Source organism: Hippopotamus amphibius, chromosome 3 (genome assembly GCF_030028045.1).
Source record: "Hippopotamus amphibius kiboko isolate mHipAmp2 chromosome 3, mHipAmp2.hap2, whole genome shotgun sequence".
Lineage (NCBI taxonomy): Eukaryota > Metazoa > Chordata > Mammalia > Artiodactyla > Hippopotamidae > Hippopotamus > Hippopotamus amphibius.
The window spans coordinates 146433459-146454497 of record NC_080188.1 but is presented as its reverse complement, the minus strand read 5'-3'; the positions used below and the strand labels follow the sequence as shown (position 1 = coordinate 146454497).

At 36.1% G+C, this 21039-nt stretch overlaps 1 protein-coding gene across 3 annotated transcripts in view; it reads left to right on the top strand.

Moving 5' to 3' along the window:
• Positions 1–21039, top strand: part of CNST (consortin, connexin sorting protein) — a 110082-nt gene that overhangs the window by 78496 nt on the left and 10547 nt on the right. For all 3 annotated transcript variants that reach the window (XM_057726115.1, XM_057726116.1, XM_057726117.1), the window contains 6 exons: positions 13–43; positions 2173–2259; positions 2717–2831; positions 4988–5009; positions 5179–5275; positions 12357–13246. In XM_057726115.1, the coding sequence (XP_057582098.1) occupies positions 13–43; positions 2173–2259; positions 2717–2831; positions 4988–5009; positions 5179–5275; positions 12357–13246 (1242 nt within the window). The remainder of the gene's footprint in view (positions 1–12; positions 44–2172; positions 2260–2716; positions 2832–4987; positions 5010–5178; positions 5276–12356; positions 13247–21039) is intronic.

The window sequence follows — 21039 nt, the reverse complement described above, 5'->3', positions numbered from 1 at the left end:
TGTTTTTAACAGATAGCAGAGTCCTATTTCCAGGAGGAGGACTGTATCCTTTTCTTAATTACAAGAAGAAATTCATAGAATTCTTAGAGAACTGCCCATTTTTAAAAATTGAGATTTATATACAAGGAAATGTTTAATCTGTTGTTTTCACTGGGTTTTAATTGTTGTATGCACCCATGTAACCATCTCAGAAAGCAAGATGTAAGGAATCTGTCACTCCAGAAAGTTCTCTGGAACCACCCAAATTTGATGTCCCATGAACAAGCCCTAATTTTACCAAAATTTGAATGTTTGTATATTGTGGGGGAGAAGGGGAAAGCATGTTGCAAAACATAAAAACAAACAAACAAAAAACCCATTGAGGACTTCTCTGGTGGCTCAGTGGTTAAGAATCCTCCTGCCCAATGCAGGGGACGTGGGTTTGAGCCCTGGTCCAGGAAGATCCCACATGCCGCGGAGCAACTAAGCCCATGCACCACAACTACTGAGCCTGTGCTCTAGAGTCCGTGAGCCACAACTATTGAGCCCACATGCCACAACTACTGAAGCCCATGCACCTAGAGCCCATGCTCTGCAACAAGAGAAGCCACTGCAATGAGAAGCCCCTACCGCCTGCAACTAGGGAAAGCCCGTGCACAGCAACAAAGACCCAATGCAGCCAATTAAAAAAACCACCACAACAAAAAACCCGTTAGATTTTTTATCTTTTGAATTAAACAGAAGTACAAGTCCAGTAATATTCGTTAGTCTGTCAAGTGTATTATACATAGTAAATCTCATGACTTTTATTGTAGCTGTATATTTACAAAGGGAAGATTGAGTTCTTCACCAGCAATAAACTAGTAATAAACAGAATAAATGTTGTCAAGGCAGACTTTTATATAGAAAAGATTTATTCCCTCAGTTTTTTAATTTCTCTCTTTTAAAATTGTTTCTCTTTTTTCGAAGATGACCCGATATATACTCTAGCAAGAATGTATCTTAACTATCTCTATTTCCTCATTTGTGTAATTTCTTTTTCCTCCTAACCTTATTGACTTTCACCACAGATTGAGGGATAAGCAGTTATCATCCTGAACCCTATCAAGTGAACTGGTAAACTATGGTAGAAACTTCAGACAGTGGCAGTTCATTACTAAGTGTGTAGGAAATCAAATTCTTATGGAAATGAAGCTAGAACTACCCAGATAATGAGTATGATGTAGTGCAGTGCAGATCAGCATCCCTGGGAGCTTCTTAGAAATGAAAATTCACGGGCCTTAGAAGCAGAGCTTCTGGGGATCAGACCCATGAATCTGTATTTTAGCAAGATTTTCAAATAATTTTTATATTCAGTAAAGTTTGAGAAACATTGGTATATACTTTTAAGTCGTGGTCAGAGGAAATGGAATTGTTTCTATTCCTCCCTGGCCTATTTTATGATCCCTGACGTATCTTTAAGACTACAAATGAGAGAGAGAACTGAACCTCTGAGTGATCGTGGGAAGGACAGAAAGCTAAACAATGATTTTTTTCTCTTTCTTCTTTCTGGGTCAACATTTAGAACATGGCCCAAAGGAAGGTAGACAGTTGGACAACTTATCATGACCTCATATGATGCTAAATGTGTGATACAGATGGAGAAGGCAGAAGTTTATAAGAAAATCTACCGAAAAAGTAGAATCACATAATTATGAAAATCACTGTGGCAAGTTAGTTGATTTTTTTTTTTTAGGCATTCAGTGAGAAATAAGTAAAGGAGCATAGGGAATTGAAATCAGAAACAAACATTTGACTAGAGGGTAACAGAGTTGCTTGACAGAAGGTAATTTTAAGGAGAGAAAAAAGGAGGGGGGACACTTCGATTACAGGATTCCATATGGGTCCTTTTTTCAATTAAATTATATTTAATTGACTTCTGCTAGAGATATTATTAGCAAGCAGGCATTCCTTGAACGTTAAAACCTTCTTTTTGTTTCTACTGTTTGCTTATAGAATAGAACCGAGATAGCTATTGCATGATATGCTACATTAAAATTTATCTACTTCAAAACCAAGAAAACTTACTTAAGTTTTGTTTAAACTTAAAAATATTTAGAGTCCTCTCATTTTTTTGGTAAACTTCAGATTTCTTAGTTGATAGGACACTATTCTTTAGCCTGGATTTCTGTTTTCCTCAAATTTTCTATTCAGATGAGAAAGCAATGAAATTCATTCAGCTCGAACGACTGTATCACGAGCAATTGCTTGCAAATCTCTCTGCCATTCAAGAACAGTGGGGTGAGTACAGGCTAACTTGGAATGTGGAATCATCAATAATCTAACAAGTTGCTATCTAGAAAGTTAACTTATTCGACCTAGTTTTCTAAGTCAGGAAATAGATGTTTCTAGTGAAGTTAATGTTGCGAAGAAAGTAGCGTTTTTACCACAGGTTTTTGTCCTTGTGAGAAAATTTTTCTCTTTGTATTTTGTTCTTCATATCAGTGGCAAGAAAAGAACACTTGGAACTATTTGCATTTCTGCTGCTCCCTTTGCATTCCCTATTGGCTAATTTAGTCTCTGGGATAATGTTTACTTGGAATGAAAAGTAATCACTTAGCTGTTTCTCACTGCATTAACTCTGGGGCTGTGGAGATAATTTTGCCTGATCATCTTCATCAGTGGTGCCAGTTAACTCATTTTTCCCTCCTAAATATGTTTTGTAATAGCCAGTGACTAACAAATATTTTAAATTTAGAAGCAAAATGGAAAACGGTACAACCGCATACAGTTACATCTTTGAGAAGTTCAGAAAAAGTATTTCATGGTGAGGATTTTGAACGGCTTGCTAAGTTTTGTACAACACATCAAGAGTAAGTACTTCAGTATTCTTTTATGAGTTGGAATAGAATATTGAAGAAGCATTGTAGCATTGAATATTTGAAATACAAGATTCATTTCTTTGTTTTGTTAATGCCTTCAACTGGAGAAATTAAAATCGATAAAATGATTAGGTTCCTTTCTCAACTTTTCTCTGTTTCTTACACTAAACTCAGCAAAAGATCTACTTTATAAAATTCAAAGCATCTTCTAATTAAAATTTTTTTTAACTTTTTAAAATTTTTGTGACATACAATAAACTGCATATATTTAAAGTGTACAATTTGATATTATTTTTCTTATTAGTAATGTATATATGGCAATCCCAGTCTCCCAATTCATTCCCTCCCACCCCCCGCCGCTTTCCCTACTAAATGTAACTTCTAATTTTGATAACTTTTAGGGTAAGAGATTAGGTGATTCAGGTGGAAAAATTTGTGTGTTAGGATTTTTTATTATAGTTGTTTCTCGATGTTTGTATGTTTGTCAGTGTTTCTATGCTGTAGTAAAAACACATTTTTAAAAGTAGTCTAATACTGGAAAAAATGCAGTATGGTTTTTAACCAAAATAATATGGAAAGAATGCTCCATTTACCAGATAATTTTAAATTGTTTGATTTGTATCAAAGAGTTGAATCTTAAGAACTGATTATAGTAATAATAAAGCACTTAAATATATTTTTTAATTATTTGAAGACTCAGAATTTTAAAGGTAAGGGGATCATTATAGTGATTAAACTATTGCAGATTTCTGGGGTGTACAATTTTCTTGTGTTAGTCAATTTGAACCTTTGAAACAGTATTTTTTATGGATTCTGCATTATAACCTAATTTTTTAGTGAGCTAAATAGATTAACTTTTGACTTTGTAGAGTTTTTAAATAATGGAATCTTATAAAATAGATAAAGGAGGTTGTTTTCTTACTTTCAGAATATTCAGTATAGACACTTTTTCTGCCCTTTCCAAAGAACTAGTAATTTTTTAATGTTACAAATGTTTTAATTATTTGAAAACAAATATTTATTGAAACTAATAAAAGCATTGACTTTTTTTTCCCCCTCTTTTTAAATGTAAGGCAACTTGCCAACACATAATTTAAAAGCTAGTCACATTGCTTCAGATTACTAGAGAAATTTCCGGCTAATGAACAGTGAATAGTATAGTAAACAAGTCCAAAATTTTTATGCTTTAAATTTGATAATACTCCAAAATTATACTCCTAAAGTTTTTAATATAAAAATATTTTTGGGTTATACATAAAGTACACAGCTTGATGAATTTTTATATGTACAGATACACATATGTCACTACCAGTCTGACCAAGATACAGAACAGTCTAGCCCCTCAGAAAGCTCCCTAATTTGTGTACAGAGTCAGTACCCATCCCCCAAAGTAACTACTGTCTGAGTTCTAGAACAGTGTATTTGCCTGTTCTGTAATTTTATATAAATGTAATCACACAGAGTAGATTTTTATATCTAGCTTCTTTTGCCCATGGTTGTGTTGGTGTTGCATGTTGTTACATGTGATGGTAATTTGCTCTGCTTTACTCCTGTGTGGATTCATTATATGACTATGCAGCAATTTATTTATCCATTACATTGTTAATAGACATTTGGATTGTTTACATTTTTTGAATAGTATGAATAAGATGGCTGTGAACATTTTTGTGTATGCTTTTTGGTGAATATATGCATTCTTTGATCTTGGGTATTCCCTAAAACATAATATTTAAAGGATTACCTTTTTTGTTATCCTTTTCTATGGATAATGCAAATAAAATTATCTTCCACCATAATCTATTTTAGACTATAATGACATAAGCTGAAATTTTAATATATGTGAAATGCTCTCGAAATACATTATCAGCAAAAGGTTAACATTTCCCCCCCTGAATCTCAGTATTTATAGCTTCTTGGAAGGTTTTCATTAGTTGTTGGCTGTCTAAGGAGATTAACATATGATATAGCTGCACTTTGAACTATGTGAACCAGTGGTAATGTTTCAGCAGTGGAAATGTTCTGTGCTAATATTAGAATCCAGGAAGCGCTATTTTTTTTTTTACAGGCATTTCAGTGACATTTGTTTGAAAGCATATTGCTGCTGTAATTTTTTAAAAATTCTTTTTTCTCTCTCTTTTTTTCTACAGTCCTCTTTTATCCAAACATAAGGTAAGAGATTTTCTTTGAAAATGTTTATAGCAAAAATGTTGTGTCGTGTTTGTGTATGGACTGTTTCAGAAAATAACGAAACCTTTCTCAAATTATTTTCAGCTTTCTAATTTAATGCAACAGTTTCCCCCAAAGTTTTTTTTGTTTTTCTTTTTAAAAAACTTTTTAGATAGCAGCTGTACAGAAGTCCCTGGGAAGGAAATGCTTTACACAGTTAATAACGTCTGAAAATCCAAAGGAAAGAGGAGCTACAGCCAAAGAGCCAGGTATGTTTTTAAATTATAGGGAGATATAAGAGATGCCTGCCTGTTATAATAAATATTTTACAAGTGTTACATCTGAGTTGCTATGAAGGAGTTTTTTTGCATATACCTCTCCTAGACAAGTAGCGAAGCAAGATTTTTTTACGTTGTGTAGTTCTATTTTTAGATATCTAGTAGTAGAAATTATAAAATATAAATTCTTATAAAAACATACAATTATTTCATGTTTTCAGTAGGTGGTTATATGTGTCTTAACAGAATATGACAAGATTGTACAAATAAGCTCTGAAATAAAATTGATTTTAGTGTATTCAGACATCCTTTTCTGTTTAAAAACCAAAAATTTTTATACAAACTTTACCAGAACTTTTTTCTATAAATTTAGATATTATCAAGATAAGCTTTGTATCTTGATAGTTTATCCGTAGTAATTTATTCTCTTCCTTTTTTTGTTGACTAGCATATGGTATACTTTAATTTGTACTTTGTGTTCCTGGGCCTGAGAGCCCTGATAGTAAACAGGCAGCATCAGGTGTTTTGACTTGAGTTGCCTGAAGAAATAAGATGACAACAATGATGCCTTCAGTTTCACTTGCCTTTTTCTCTTTACGTTTTTTTCCCCCCCACATCTTACTTTATTCCCTCTTCTCTCATGAGTCAAATTTGGGTTGCCCTAGGTCAGTGCTACTATACTCTGTTCTTCCTGTCTCTTTTTTCCAGTCATTTTTATATTAGAAATCAGAATACAATGAACTTCATAAACTTCTTAGGAGGAAAAGTAACAAAATAGTCACCTAGTTTGGGAGTGAATGTGTCTCTTTGTTGTGTACATTGGGAAGAAAGCTACTGCAAACTGATTGAGTGTGACACTGCCCAGCACTAGCTTGGCACCACTTCTAGCTTGGCCTCTACTGTGAGATATGTGGCACAGGTAGGAAACTGAGGTACCCCGTTTAAGCCACTTGCTTGGTGAATTGGTTCACAACTAGAACCTGGGTCTTCTGGTTTCTAATTGAATTGCAGAATACTTCTGCTATGTTAATTGTGTGGATTATCAAAGGCTTCCACAATGCATACATTTCATTAATAACCATTTTATGGGGAGGGTGTGGACTAAATTCTGGAGAAAGAAATCTTACCAAGTCTGATAAAATAATATTTTTTAAAGAAAGCTGTCAAATCTCTCACAATGAGTCTACTCAGACTGATTATTCTATGAAGAAATAGAAATGTAAGAAAGACTGTAAGAGAAAGAGAAATATGAAAATATTACTTTAAATCATTTGCATTTAATATATTGTCCTTGTTTTACCCCATATTCCTTATTTCTAATGTCTTACATGTTCTACAGTATAGACTTTCCCTTTTCTTTCTCTCTACATTTCTTGGTCTTAAACTCCTTACATAATAAGTAACTTGCTTTTTTGTGTGTGTGTAGTGGTTAAAGACATTGTTTCTGGAACCAAACTTGAATCCTCTGTCCACCAGTTAAAAAAAGTTATATGATCTTAGGCAGGTTGCCTAACTTCTCTATCCCTCCCTTTCCTCAGCCCCTATTTTTTGACCCTGAAGCCCATGCTTTTTAATTAATTTATATATTAATTCATTAAAAAATATTTATTTATTTGGTTGCACTGGGTCCAAGTTGCGGCAGGCAGGCTCCTTAGTTGCAGCATGCATGTGGGATCTAGTTCTCTTAGCAGGGATCAAATCTGGGCCCCCTGCATTGGGAGCATGGAGTCTTAACCACTGTGCCACCAGGGAAGTCCCTAATTCATTTTTATTAAGGTATATTTTATATGTAAAAATAATGTTACATACATACATTATAACAATTGATAAAAAAACAATCAAAGACCTGTGAACCTCATACCCAATGAGGGACTAAATTATTGTCAGTTCTGTTACAACTACCTCTGTATTTCCCTCTATCCCATCATCTGCTTCACTCCACCCCTGAGGTAACCATTATCCTGAGTTTTCTATTTATCATTCCCTTCCCATTTCTTAATCAACTTTATTGAAGTACAGTTTCCATGCAATAAAACGTACCTATTTTAAGTGTGTAATTCAGTGAGTTTTGACAACTGTATACACTCATGTAATTACTACCCCAGTCAAGATAGGGAATATATTCATCACTCCAAAATCTTTCCCCCAGTCCTCTTGCACTCAGTCCCTCCCACCTCCAGTCCCAGGTAACGCAGTGCTTTCTGTTATTATCAATGGGTTTTCCCTGTTTTAGAATGTAATATACATAGAATTGTTCAGCATACTTTGTTTACAGAGTTGCCCATATTGTTGTATGTTTCATTATTTCATTCCTTTTCATTGCTGAGTAATATTCCACCTTTTGACTATACCATAATTAGTTTATCCATACACCTGTTGATAGACGTTTGGATTGTTTTCAAGTTGGATATATCATGAATAAAACTGCTGGGAATTTTTTTTATAAATACATGTTTATGTTTCTCTGGGGTAAAGAACTGAGGGTGGAATCACTGGGTCATAGGGATGGTACATGTTTAACTTTCTAAGAAACTGTCAAATAGTTCTCCAGTGCTGTTGTCCCATTTTATACCCCACCAGCAATATATGAGAATTCCAGTTGACCCACATCCTTGCTGATATGTAATGTTGTCAGCCTATTTTTTTTTTAAATATTTTTTAAATTTACTTATTTATTTATTTTTATTTATTGGCTGCGTTGTGTCTTGCTACACATGGGCTTTCTGTAGTTGCGGAGAGCAGGGGCTCCTCTTCGTTGCAGTGCACGGGCTTCTCATTGTGGTGACTTCTCTTGCTGTGCAGCACAGACTCTAGGCACTTGGGCTTCAGTAGTTGCGACACATGAGCTCAGTAGTTGTGGGTCGTGGGCCCTAGAGCGAAGGCCCAATAGTTGTGGCACACGGGCTTAGTTGCTCCGCAGCATGTGGGATCTTCCCGGACCAGGGCTCGAACCCGTGTCCCCTGCATCGGCAGGTGGACTCCTAACCACTGTGCCACCAGGGAAGCCCAGCCTATTTTTTTTAAAGTCATTTTAGTGAATATGAATGTCATTGTGGTTTTAACTTGCTTTTCCCTGATGACTGAGTATGTACATTTTTAGTTTTGAATTAACCTCTGTAGAAGCTGTACTAATTTATACTATTATCAATGTTTCAGACTTAATTTAGGCACATTTTTTTCAATCTACTAAAATAAATATTAACATTGAAAATTTCTTTTTCAAGCCTGATATCACTCAAATGTTTTTACCTGATGATAATTAGTGAGATACTCAGAAACTAAAAGAAACATGTTAATTCACGAACGTGTTAGTCTCATATCATGAATTGCACAGGGGATTTTTCCCTAAAGAGAATTCATGAGGGATGGAAGATGAGAGAGTAACTCAAAGGCATATGCATTTGTAGAGCATGTGTTAGAACTTTGGTTAAGTCTAACTTCTCATTTTAGAACTACCTCTTTAATTTGGTAGTATCAAGTATCTGTCATTGCATTTTTATTTCATCAGAGTAGAAGTTTTTTTTTTAGTATGTCTTAAGTCAATGCAATGGGGATTAGTAAACTTACCACACTAGATCTTTGGATTCAGCAAAGCCAATTAACAGAAATTCATGTCAGTATTAACCGAAACATTAACAATAAGTTTTATACTATGATACATACTTGTAGAAAATTCAGAAAATATTTTTGGTTAAACATAGTGGATCAAACATTTACTTCCACTTTTTTGGGGGGGGAGGGAACACTATTAAAATGTCAGAAAGGGATCCTAAAGGCAGAAAGCCAAAAGGACAGAACTGGCAGGGAACCAGCAGTAGATATGACATCCAGAAAATTTGGGAAGCTGGAAAGCAGATGGATGGGTGACAACTGGCTTAACATACCAGAGAAAGGCAAAAACTTAAGTGTCTAGGGAAAGGGTTGATTTCTGCCTGGGAAGGTTTGGGAACTGGAAGCGCAGAGAGTACCTCTAAATTTAAAGCTTTAGGGTTGGGCTAAAAGAATGTACAAGAGGCATTTAGACCTTTATATTCCCTTTCTACTGAACAGGAGGCCCTATTTGAAGCTAGACAATACAGCAGTGCCTTCAAAATTGCAAGAGGAAATTATTTCTAACCTAGAAAGCTTTACCCAACCAAAGTTGTTGTCAGGGGTGAAGAAGTAAAGACTTTCAGATGTAAATAATCTTTAAAAGTTTACCGTCCATGTACCTTTTCTTAGGAAAGTTTCTACTAAGAGAGAATAAAGAGGAAGACCTGGGATTCAGAGAAAACAAGGTTTCCAAAATAGAGCCAAAATGAATTCCTAGGATCACTGTGTAGCAGGCCTGGAGAGGAATTCCAGGTCAGGGACTCAAGAAGGATATGTTTTAAAACTGATAAATTATTTTTTGGTACTTATACCATAGTTATACACCTGTAGAGTTTGAAGATGCATAGGTAATGTTTTTGTTTTTGTTTTTAATGAAGTAGTGAGGCAGTTATCAACACAAAGGAAAACAAAGCGTAAATGAGAAAGGAAAATGTATCAGAGTACACAGTGTGGGTCAGTTGTGAATAGTATTTACCAAACCATAGTAATGTAAGCATTTGAATATAGATTTGTCCCAGAATTGTGTTGAATTGTAATGTGAGCCAGAGGAGGGGAAAGAAAACATTGTTGGGAAAAGGGACCAGGAGAACTCTCTTCTATAGTGGGAAATCAGTAGGCAGTCTCTAAAGCTGAAAAGTCAGTGAATAACAATATTAGTCTTATTGAGAAATGGAGGGCAAATATGAGAGGAAACAGCTAAAGGAACTGAAAAATGGCTGCCCCTAGAGAGCAGGAATCAGACAGCTGGGAGGGTAAGGCAGAAGACTGTTTTTTATTACCTGTAAAGACAGGTTTTAAGCTTTTCCCCAAAAGCATGATTTGATACAACAGATTATAAAATAGCATATATTATGTTTGGAGACTGAATATGCATTAAAAATATCACTTAGATTTTATATAGTATAGAACATAAACTATGGCTACACTCCTGATCTAGTCTGAAACTCTTGCCCTTGCATCTTAAAATACCACTTTTTTTTTCATATTTTATATTCTTTCCAATAGTGGAATGAAGCACCTGTTTTCAGGCTAGTATTTTATAAATAATACATTGTACCTATGCGTAGTGTTTGTTACACACCGCTTAAGTGGTATCTTGCTTTAGAAACAGTACTTAAAATGACTGTATTTTGTCTAGTAACTATAGTCAGCCACCTCACTTTCTACTCATACAGTGGCATCTCAGGCTGATTCTCTAACTTTTCAGTCACTTATAGCTATAAAATAGTCTTATTTTGATTCTTTATGACTTAGTCCTATTCAATTACAAGCTTTACCTTTAACACTTAAATCTCATTTTATATAAAGCTCTTCTCTGTCCACCAGCTCTGCAGGGGCTGGGAGCGTGGTCTGCTCTCTGTTGAAGCTAGCTAGATTAGTGCATAGGACTGAATCCAGGCTATGGGGATGTGTGGTGGCCCTGGCAGGACCAACTGAGGAGGAGCTTACCTCCAAGTTGCTTTCCTCGACCTTTGTGGTTTTTTAGATAACTGACCCTCAGCTAGAGACAGCATACCCTGTTCCTCTGATGTGGGGACCTCTCTGCCCTGTGTTTATGCTATTTACTCTCTGAATTCTCTGGATGTGTTTTGAGGGCTGTCTTCTGAACCTTTGGGTACTGGGAATTTGTGGAGGAGAGTTTGGCCCCCTTTCCATCTGACTGGGGCCCTCTTTGCTCTGACCTCCCTGATCTTAACAGAGAGGCAGACCAGCAAGCTCAGTGGTGAAGCAGACAACCTAATGGGGATTAAAATGTCCATGTGTTTTTTGCAGTCTTCCAAACTTTGAGTGATTCCTTGGGGTGGGACAAGAGAGATAATGCTGTACTCTCCCCAAAAGAGACCTCTTTTTCCGTGTCCTCTCCTCATCTCATGTTTGAGTTAAGGTGTTGGGGGAGGTAGTACAAACTCCAGTAAGCTCAGCAGTGCAGAGTTGAGGTGGCCAGCTTCGGTCCCTGAAAAATCAGAAGATGGCATTTAAGTTCTGCCTTTTCTTTGGTACGGTATGTGCCACCATTGTCAGTTGGTAATTGTTAAAGTACCAATAAATGAAAAACCAGGAAGAATATAATCATCACTATATTTCACTCTTGATTTTAACCTTTGGCCCATTATTTGTATAAATTAAACAATATATGACAAAAGAAAAAGCTAAAACTCCTGTGGTAGTTAGGAAATGCTTACTTGACCAAAAACTGAATCATGAGCAAGCTTCTCTGTTATCTCCTAGTTTATGAATTCAGTATATATTTTTGAAGGTTTTTAATGGTTTAGTTTTAAAGTGAAAGAAAAGTATTTTAAATTGATTTTATTTAAAATAGAAATTGAAACAAATATCAAAATTCCAAACCCATTTCTACCTGGTACCAGGACTTATACTTTATACCACTATGCTTTACTGCCTCCCTTTAAGAAGTTGTAAGTAATTTCCCAACACATTAATTAAGGATGTTATTATTAAGGCTATTATGCTTAAATAAATTTGAACAGAACAGACTTATGTTCCTTAGTTTAGTCTTAATAGATCAGAACCAGTATTGTTTTTCTTACACTTTAAATTATGTATTACCATGGTTCATCATGTAAAATTATTTATTTAATATACCCATGTCTAAAATACACTGAAAATAATTTTTCTACAGTTTAAAATATTCATTTAAGTATACATGGCCAATAAAGCTCAGAAGAATATCTTTTAAACCTTTGAAAAATGACTTTTTCAATTATAATGAAGACTAAATTATATATTCATATTTTAAACATTTTTTAAAATAATCTGTTGATTTTTATATGTAAAGGATTACTTACTGAATGTTTAGGATATTTCCTCTACCTAAAGACACTATTATTCAACAGGTAGAATTTCCATTTCAGAGGTTTAGAATATTGTTTGTCCCACATATTATTCACGTCCTTTCAGGTCCCTCCTGTACCAAGTTCTGTTTTGAATCTTAAAACAACTTGTTTTCCTTCGTTTTCAGAGAGTGAAACTTGTCTTGGCATAGAATCAGGAAAAGAAAGCCAACATGAAAAAGAGATCCGAGAGAGCAGTTCCTGCTGTAATCAGATGGACAGGCAGGCAGATCCCCCGAGCCTTCCGGTAACTGCAGGGAAGGGCCACACGGAGGAGCTGTGCTGCAGCGCTGGAGCCACACTGGAGCTCCACGCCCAGCCCTTGGAGCCGGCTGGGAGCAGGGCTGGGCCCCACTCTTCAGGGAATGCTTGTGAGGATGACAGATGCTTGCCGCTGACTCAGTCAGAGGCCTGCCAAGACGTGGCCAAAACAGAGGGCATTGCTGAGGACCCTAAGGCTTCTAGGGAGTCACTGATAGAGACGATTTTACCAGACTCTGACCATATACCTCCTGCGTTGATTTCTGAGGGTAAATACTCACAAACGCAAAGAAAGGAATTCCGGTTGCTACTTCAGGATGCTTCTGAGGCGTTGTCCACAGACCAACTTGAGAACAGTGAATTAAATGAGCTGCAGCAACCTGATCTTACAGACAGTGATGGAAAATCACCACAGGGGCAGACTGACTCAGAGGGCCCTGAGAGCGTACTTTGTGAAAATAATCAAGTATCTGATTTAAGTACAGTGCTTCCAGAGGTGTATATGGCCCCAGAGGAACAGGGAGATAAGGACGAACACGTCAGTAAAGAAACAGAAGACTATTTGAACAGCCTTTTAGAAGGATGCTTAAAAGAAACTGAAGATTCCCTTTCATATGAAGATAACCAAGAGGAAGACTCTGATCTCCTTCAAGATCTTTCTCCTGAAGAAGCATCCTATAATCTACAGGAGAACCTGCCTTCTGATGAAAGCTGTCTTTCTCTTGATGATCTTGCAAAAAGGATAGAGATTGCAGAGGTAAATTTGAGATTTAATAAAAATACCATTTAATATAAAATACAATTAAAATGATGAAATTTGAAAGCAAATATATGCTAAATATTGCCTTGTTTTTGTAAATTTTCCCTGGCCTCAAACATGAGGGAGAAATTTAGTGAATATAAACTTTTAATCATTATGTATAATTATGATGTTTATACCTCAAAAATTATATTGCATGCCTCTAGTATAGTAAGCATTATGTACATAATTTTTCTTATTCTTATGTTTTTTATTTGGCAGTCCTGGGATATATGAACAAGATAAGATTAGTTACACTCTTGTAAGGAAATCTTATTTTTCTTCTCATACATCTAGAAGATAAAATATAATATATACTCACTGTTTCTTCTTATTATTAATGTATTTTAAAATTCCTTAAAACGGTATAACAGAATGAAGGAAACATTTTAAAGTACAGTAAGAGTAGGAGATACTGGATGGGTTTATAAGCTGTAGGTTTGAACAAACTTAATACTACTTGACTTAAGTCAAATATTACAAATAATTCTACGTTTTAAAGTTTCTCTATACAGTAATTAAGCTAATGAAGAACCAAAAAGGGGGGCAGGAGAGAATATCAAGATGACCATCCTCCTTTGTTTGATAATACAATTTTTTAAAGTTCAGGGAAAAAAAAAAAGCCATACCAAAACTCTAGTGCCTCAGGAAGGCAGTCTGGCATGGTGGAAAGAGCAGAGTCTGATAGCCTTAGTTCAAATACTGACTCCACCAGTTACCAGCCTAATAGAGTTACTATCTAACTCTCTAATTCTGTTTACTTCTCTGAGAATTAGGATACTAACTGCTTTTCTTCTTCTTCATCTTGTATTTCTTTCCAAGTAAGCTTTTGATTAATTTATATCCATTGTTTTCTAATTCTGCATTATCACTGGAAAAAAAAAAACCCATCAAGTAGAAAATGGGAACGTAACAAAGCCAAAATAGATAACAGAATACATGTGAAAATGGAACGCTGTGAAAGCTTTCTAAGATAATTACTGTTACATTACTAGCTTCCTTTATTGCTATTCAGGGTTTATTCTCCATCAACTATGATTTTTCTTCTTAATTTTTTTCTTGACAAAATTAGATAAAATAGTCATTCTTTTGTTTATTTAAACTAGATCTTTTTATTGCCATTTACAGTCAATCCTTCATAAACTGACTTTTCTTAATTTTTTTCTTAAAATTATTTAGTAATGGTTTAATGAGTGCAGAGTTTCTGTTTGGGGTGATGAAACTTTTAGAAATAGTTTTGGCAATGTTATACAACATTATGAATGTAATTGATGCCACTGAATTGTACACCTAAAAATGGCTAAAATGGCAATTTTATGTTTATATATATATATATTTTTAAAACCTTAATTTTTAAGAATAGTTAAAAAATATTTAAGTAGAGCTAATAGTATAACACTAGACCCAGTATTCCTTCTCTTGTTTATTTTCATCAGACCTCTGGTACAGGGAATTATCAGAGCAGAAATCACAACCATATTCAAATCAAGCTGTAATACCAAAAAGTTACAATTACCTGACTGCTTATATTTTCAAGTTGAATCAAGCTGACCTTACAGTATGGTCTAGTTTTACTTTTTTTAAGTATAAACTGTGAAGAAGGACCAGAGTACTCCTGTTGAGTCTCCCTGCTTCAAAGGACATTTATGGTGGGGAATTACTGTTAAATTAACATTGTAGTACAACTAAACTCGTAATGTCAGTTTCTCCTATAGATAACACCTAGCTAGCTGTGGAAACTATGTGTATGTAATTTTAAAGTTGTCTTTCCTGTGAAGTTACTTTTTATACATGATGATCCCCTTTCCTAAAAGTCTGTGGTCTGTTAAGTTGTACTGTTGTAAAAACCCCCAAAGCTGCATATGACTAACAAAACTAGTTTACTTTCCTATGATAATGCTAAACAGATTGTTTCTGAATACTTCCTTCTCCTTTCTGAAAAATATGCTTTGATAAAATCTGCCTGTGTCAGGAAAAGTTTTTAAAATTTCAAAACTGAAAATCACTATGCTTACTATTTCCTTAGTATCTTAAGAATGAAGTTTTGAGCTAAGTAAAATGTCTAGGTAATAGTGGATTTGCTTGTAAGTACAAACTTCTTTTTAATCCAAACACTGTTTATTTCATGCTTTCAGTGAAACTGTGTTAAGGATATCTTCCATGTGTCAGGTGATGAGGTTACAGAGAGGAATCAGATGAAGTTCTTGTTCTTGTCATTTTTGGGGCTCTCTGCTGCCACATTTGTCTATACTTTTGTGAACAGAGGATACAGAACATAATTTCTTAATAACCAGATAATACACATATTTCTTCCTGCCCTCAGGAACCACTGAGGCTCATGAGCCTGCTTTCCTCCACATCACTGTGCTATCCTAGTGAGTCTTTCTCTGCCAAATCTGTCATTACTTCCCATCAGTGACTCCACCCCTCACCGATTTCCTTACTTTTTGTCACACTTTCTACCACTGTGTTTCATTGCCAGTTTCCCCCTTTTCTCTTGCATCTCTGCTTTCATTTTCTTGCCATTTCTGCATTGCTCAGCTCTCACTTCAGCGGAACTTGACCTTGATAACCGTTACCAGCACGGTGGAAGTGTTTGTTGTGTTTTTTTAAACAATTAGGTTCATCACATGAAATGAAATATTTTATATAAAATCTCATAGAGAACTAAAAATGTGTATACTAATTCATTAACATAGAGGCATGTATAAATGAAACTTTTCTAGGTTTGGGAATCTTTTTCAAAACCAGAATAATTTTACTAAGTGAAATGGTAGCTTAATATCTGAAGCATTGCTTTTCTTTCTTATGTAAAAAAGAATGCGACACACTATCAAAAGTATAATATCTACTGTTTTAAAAAAGCATCAAAAACATGCTCATTTCATAGATTTTTGAGAAAAAAGTTTATCACGTGGAGTGTCAGCAGATTAGAGAGATTCACTCATTTATCCTCTCGTTCAGTAATTTTTAGATGAGTAACTTCTGTGTGAGTGCCATGGCATTACAGATGCAGTGATTAAAAATTCAGAGAAGGAAGCTGTATGTGTGAAGCCTCAGTCTAACAGTGAGTCTGACTGTGGGTGTTATCTGTTTGCTGAATTTGAGTATCCTAGTTTTTAGAAAAAGGTGAAATCTTATCTCAATACCTATAATACACTGACATTATTTTAATGTCAGAATCCAAACCCCTTTTACCCAGGAACCTAGTAATGCGAATACATAATTGACTTGCTTTCTTCTGGAACCTGGGAGGGTTGTATTATCTTCTCTTGAAACTCTTTAGCTGTTCCTAGCATCAGAACCTTAGAGAGGAAATATGCTATACAAGTTCAAGGTGGCATTAGGATCCAACTTCATATTGCTAATAAAAGTCCACTCAGCTTATAGTAGGCTATTACATGTGTGGGGGTGAGGGAGTTTTACTTTCTAAGTAAGTAACAGATCAAATATTGGGTAAATTTTACAAAAATTAATCTATTCACATTGAAAATAATCATAGTATGTAATTCAAAGATCCCTTTGTGAGCAGATTTTAGCAACATGATATGCCATATGGAAATAAACCATTTTTCTTCACTTAACATGTGTGTGTAATCTGTTTGCAGAGATGGCATATGTTCAGAAAACTTTTAAATGTTTCAGATTCAAGTGATTTTTGTTTTTAGAAATAATATCTAATGTGATAGCTGGAGAAGAAGCCACTTTACTACTGCTTGGATCTTTAAAAAGCTTTTAATCTGAAAGAGGGCAAAACACGTCCCCAGCCCACTTAGATATCTTCAGGTCTACCTGTCTCACAAGAGACAAAATAGGAGAGGACATAACCTAGAACTTTCTGTTGGGGAGAAAGATGACAACCCAAAATTGGTGTTGAGTTTGTCTTCAGAGAAGCTATCTAATCTAAGTGACTTCTGTGCAGTATTCATCTCTGTCTCTTGGCTGAGATCAGGGAAATTAAGTTACACTAAGACTAGCCACTGTGGGATTCCCTTACCAAGTTAAGATGGTAGGCTAGGACTAAGCAGTAGGATTTTATGAAATCATAGTTTGCTGCTCTGTGGATCTTGGACAAAGGAGGGTCTTAGAAACAGCAATCAGGGACTTCCCTGGTGGCACAGTGGTTAAGAATCCGCCTGCCAATGCGGGGAACATGGGTTTGATCCCTGCTCTGAAAAGATCCCAGATGCCACGGAGCAGCTAAGCCCGTGCACCACAACTACTGAGCGTGCATTCTAGAGCCCGTGCACCACAACTACTGAGCGTGCATTCTAGAGCCTGTGAGCCACAACTACTGAGCCCACAAACCGCAACTACTGAAGCCCTGCGAAGCTAGAGCCTGTGCTCTGCAACAAGAGAAACCACTGCACTAAGAAACCTGCACACTGCAACGAAGAGTAGCCCCTGCTTGCTGCAACTAGAGAAAGCCCGAATGCAGCAACAAAGACCCAACGCAGCCAAAATAAAATAAAATAGAACAAAACCAGCATGCCCATTTAAAAAAGAAAAAAGAAACAGCAATCATGGTGTTCTTGAATGGCTCTTTTAAGGGAAGCAGGGAAAGTCTGGCTTCCTCACAATAGACAAAATACAGTCTTCCAATAACATAAGAGGGTTCATGGAAAATGCTTGACCCTGGGTTTATGTAAGTGTCTAAATGAGCCCCAAAGGATTATCCAGGGATTACCTATCTTTTCTTTGTGCCAGATGGTCTCATCTTTGCCTTTCTTTTGTATCCTGCCCTCTAAATTTTCTAATTAATTAATGCTTCTCTTATTTGTCATGTCTCTTGCACCCAGCTCCTTTTCTTTTCCATTTAATCATTCTTTTAATTTACATCTTTACTGCCTCTTCCTGGAGTTTTGCAATAGCAACTTAATAAGTTTTCCCATTCCTCATATCATCTTCTCCCCCTCCAAAGGGTCTTCCATTAGCACCATATAAACTTAGGGTCTCAAAGTGATACCCAAAGGGGCCAGTCAGATAATAGGAGTAAATGAAATGACTCAGTTGTAGGTGATAGGGAGAATGTTCCCCTGCCTGTCTAGAAAGCTGAATAGCTTTTTGAAATACTGTAGATGAAACCAAACATACCTGAGGGTCTGGGTCTAACACATAGACTGTTAATTTAAACCTCTGCTGTAAAATAATTTTTGCTTGTCAGTCTCATCCCACGACTCCATTTGGCTCCAGGATAAAGGCTGTACTAAGTAGCTTAGTACTCAGGACACTTGATAACCTGGCCCACTTTACCTTTTCCAACACCATCTCCTACTGTTCCTTTGTTCTTAACCTATACTGTGGTCAGCCTGGCCTCCCTGCTGCCTCCCAGATACACCTCGCATATTGTCACCTCTGATCTTTACCTTCTGTCAGAGGTGATGAACTCTTTTCCACATATTATTTCTTCTCAATCCTCAAGATCTAGGTCGTGCCTTTTTAGCACGTAGAGTGCCACGCACAGTGCCCGCCATGGTCAGTACTCTATAAATGCTAGCTGCTGCCATTATTTCTAGATCACTGAAGTCCATAATGTTTATCCTTTGACTTTCAAATGAGGGAGGGGCCTGAACACCATTCCTCCTAAAGTCCTGTCTACCTGTAATATTCCCTTGACATTATAGGACACACACACGCATGGGCGCATTGCCTTCTACACGAAACTGCAAACTCCTTAAGGGTAGGGATCTTGTTGAATACATTCTTGTATTCTCTACAAAGCCAACACAGCCACCTATACACAGTAAGCTTCCCCACCCCCACCCCCCTTTTTTTCTTTTCTTTGCTTTTTTTTTTGACCTAGTTCACTTGGAAAAATAAATTACCTTTAAGGACAGATTTAATTTTGATTATTTTAAGGGGAAAAGCTATGTTATTCAAATAAGTATAGTCTAGGTGCTGTCTTTATACACATTGCTCGTCTGTATATTCACTTGTTCTTTAGCATATTTATTGAGCACCTACTATATTTTAGAAACTAAGGAGACACCAGTGAACACAGATCAAGTCCCCACTCTCGTGATGCTTACTCTCTAGAGGGAGGGACACATAATAAATAAATTCATGTAAAAGTAAACAATATAGTTTCATATATTGGTGATGACTCTGAAGAAATTTGAGCAGGGTGAAGGGGTACAGAGAGACTGAAGTGGTGGGTAGAGGGGAGGAACAGGCTCTATTAACCAGGGTGTAGGGGAAGACAGGAGTAGGACCAACAAGAGGGCCCGCACAGAAGGAACACAGTGAACAGGAGAACAGTAAGAAGTTCAGGTGGAAAAGGCAAGCCAGGGTAAGGAACTGTAATTAAATTTAAATGGTGGTTTAATTTTGAAATGGATTTTGAGCAGAAGATGTGACTTGATTTGTTTCGTGCCTGCTTTATGGAGACTCGAAAAATGGAGGCAGGGGCCAAAGAGAGGAGACCAATCCAGTTAGTGAAATTATACAAATGAGAAATAATGGACTCAGTAGTGATGAATGTAGTGAATATATATATATATATATACACATATATATATATATATATATAAAGCTCTTTATTGGCGTATAATTGCTTTACACTGTCGTGCCAGTTTCTGCTGTACAACAAAGTGAATCAGCTGTATTTATATATATATCTCCATATCCCCTCCCTCTCACAACTCCTTCCCACCCTCCCTGTCCCAGCCCCACTAAGTCATCACCTATCATCGAGTTGATCTCCCTGTGTTATGCAGCAGCTTCCCACTAGCTATCTGCTTTTACATTGGGTAGTGTGTATATGTCAGTGCTACTCTCTTTCTTCGTCCCACCTTCCCCTTCGCCCCCCACCCTGTGTCCTCAAGTCCGTTCTCTACGTCTGCATCTTTATTCTTGCCCTGTCACTGGGTTCATCAGTACCACGTTTTTGAAGGAGGAACTAACAGGATTTGCTGATAGATTAGATATGGGGTATGGTGGTGAGGAGCAGTTTTGAGGGGAAGAGCATCAGGAGTTCTGTTTTGGAATCTACCTATTTAAAAACTTTAGTGGGGGTTAAAAAGTGGGATGTATCTTGATATTCTTACCATTTCTTTTCCTATTTTATACTTATTAAGTTGTCCCTTTAAGCAAATAAAAACTAATTACAAAAACATGAGATAGTACCTAATCTATTTAGAAACTTAGGTGCATTATAAAACTCGTATTTTTATTTTAAAAAACTTTTTTCCTTTTAAAAATAATCTTTGAAAAATTCAGTATCAGTGTATGTCACCATTATTTGTTTTTTTACTCTCCATATTGTGCTAAGACACAGCATTGTGGGGTTGGAGAGCACCATCGTGTTCTTTCTAGAAGATGGCTTTCCTCCATTTAGCCACCTCCTCTTGCTCCAGCTGTGACTTGTTATGTTAATTTGCTATAGTAGTAGCCATGACATTAATCTACTTTCAGATTAATTGAATGACACAAAGGATCTTTTACCTAACCATCTCCTCCCCCGCAGTGTCTCTAGACTGACGGATTTAGCCATTAGTTTAAGTATCTCTTAATTCAGGTGATGTATATGATAAGGATTTGTTGCTATAAAGTGCTTTGGAAAGACAAAAGAAACTTATTAGGTTTATTTGAAAGTTCTATTCATCTAATTTTAATTGCAATATGTATTATAATAAATGACACTAAGCAAAATTTTATTAATCATAGAAAATAAGATCTTTTCACATTAGGGACATGGCAAGAGGTTTAATGTTGAGTTTGTATTCAACTCTGCCAGTAATTGGTTCTACAAA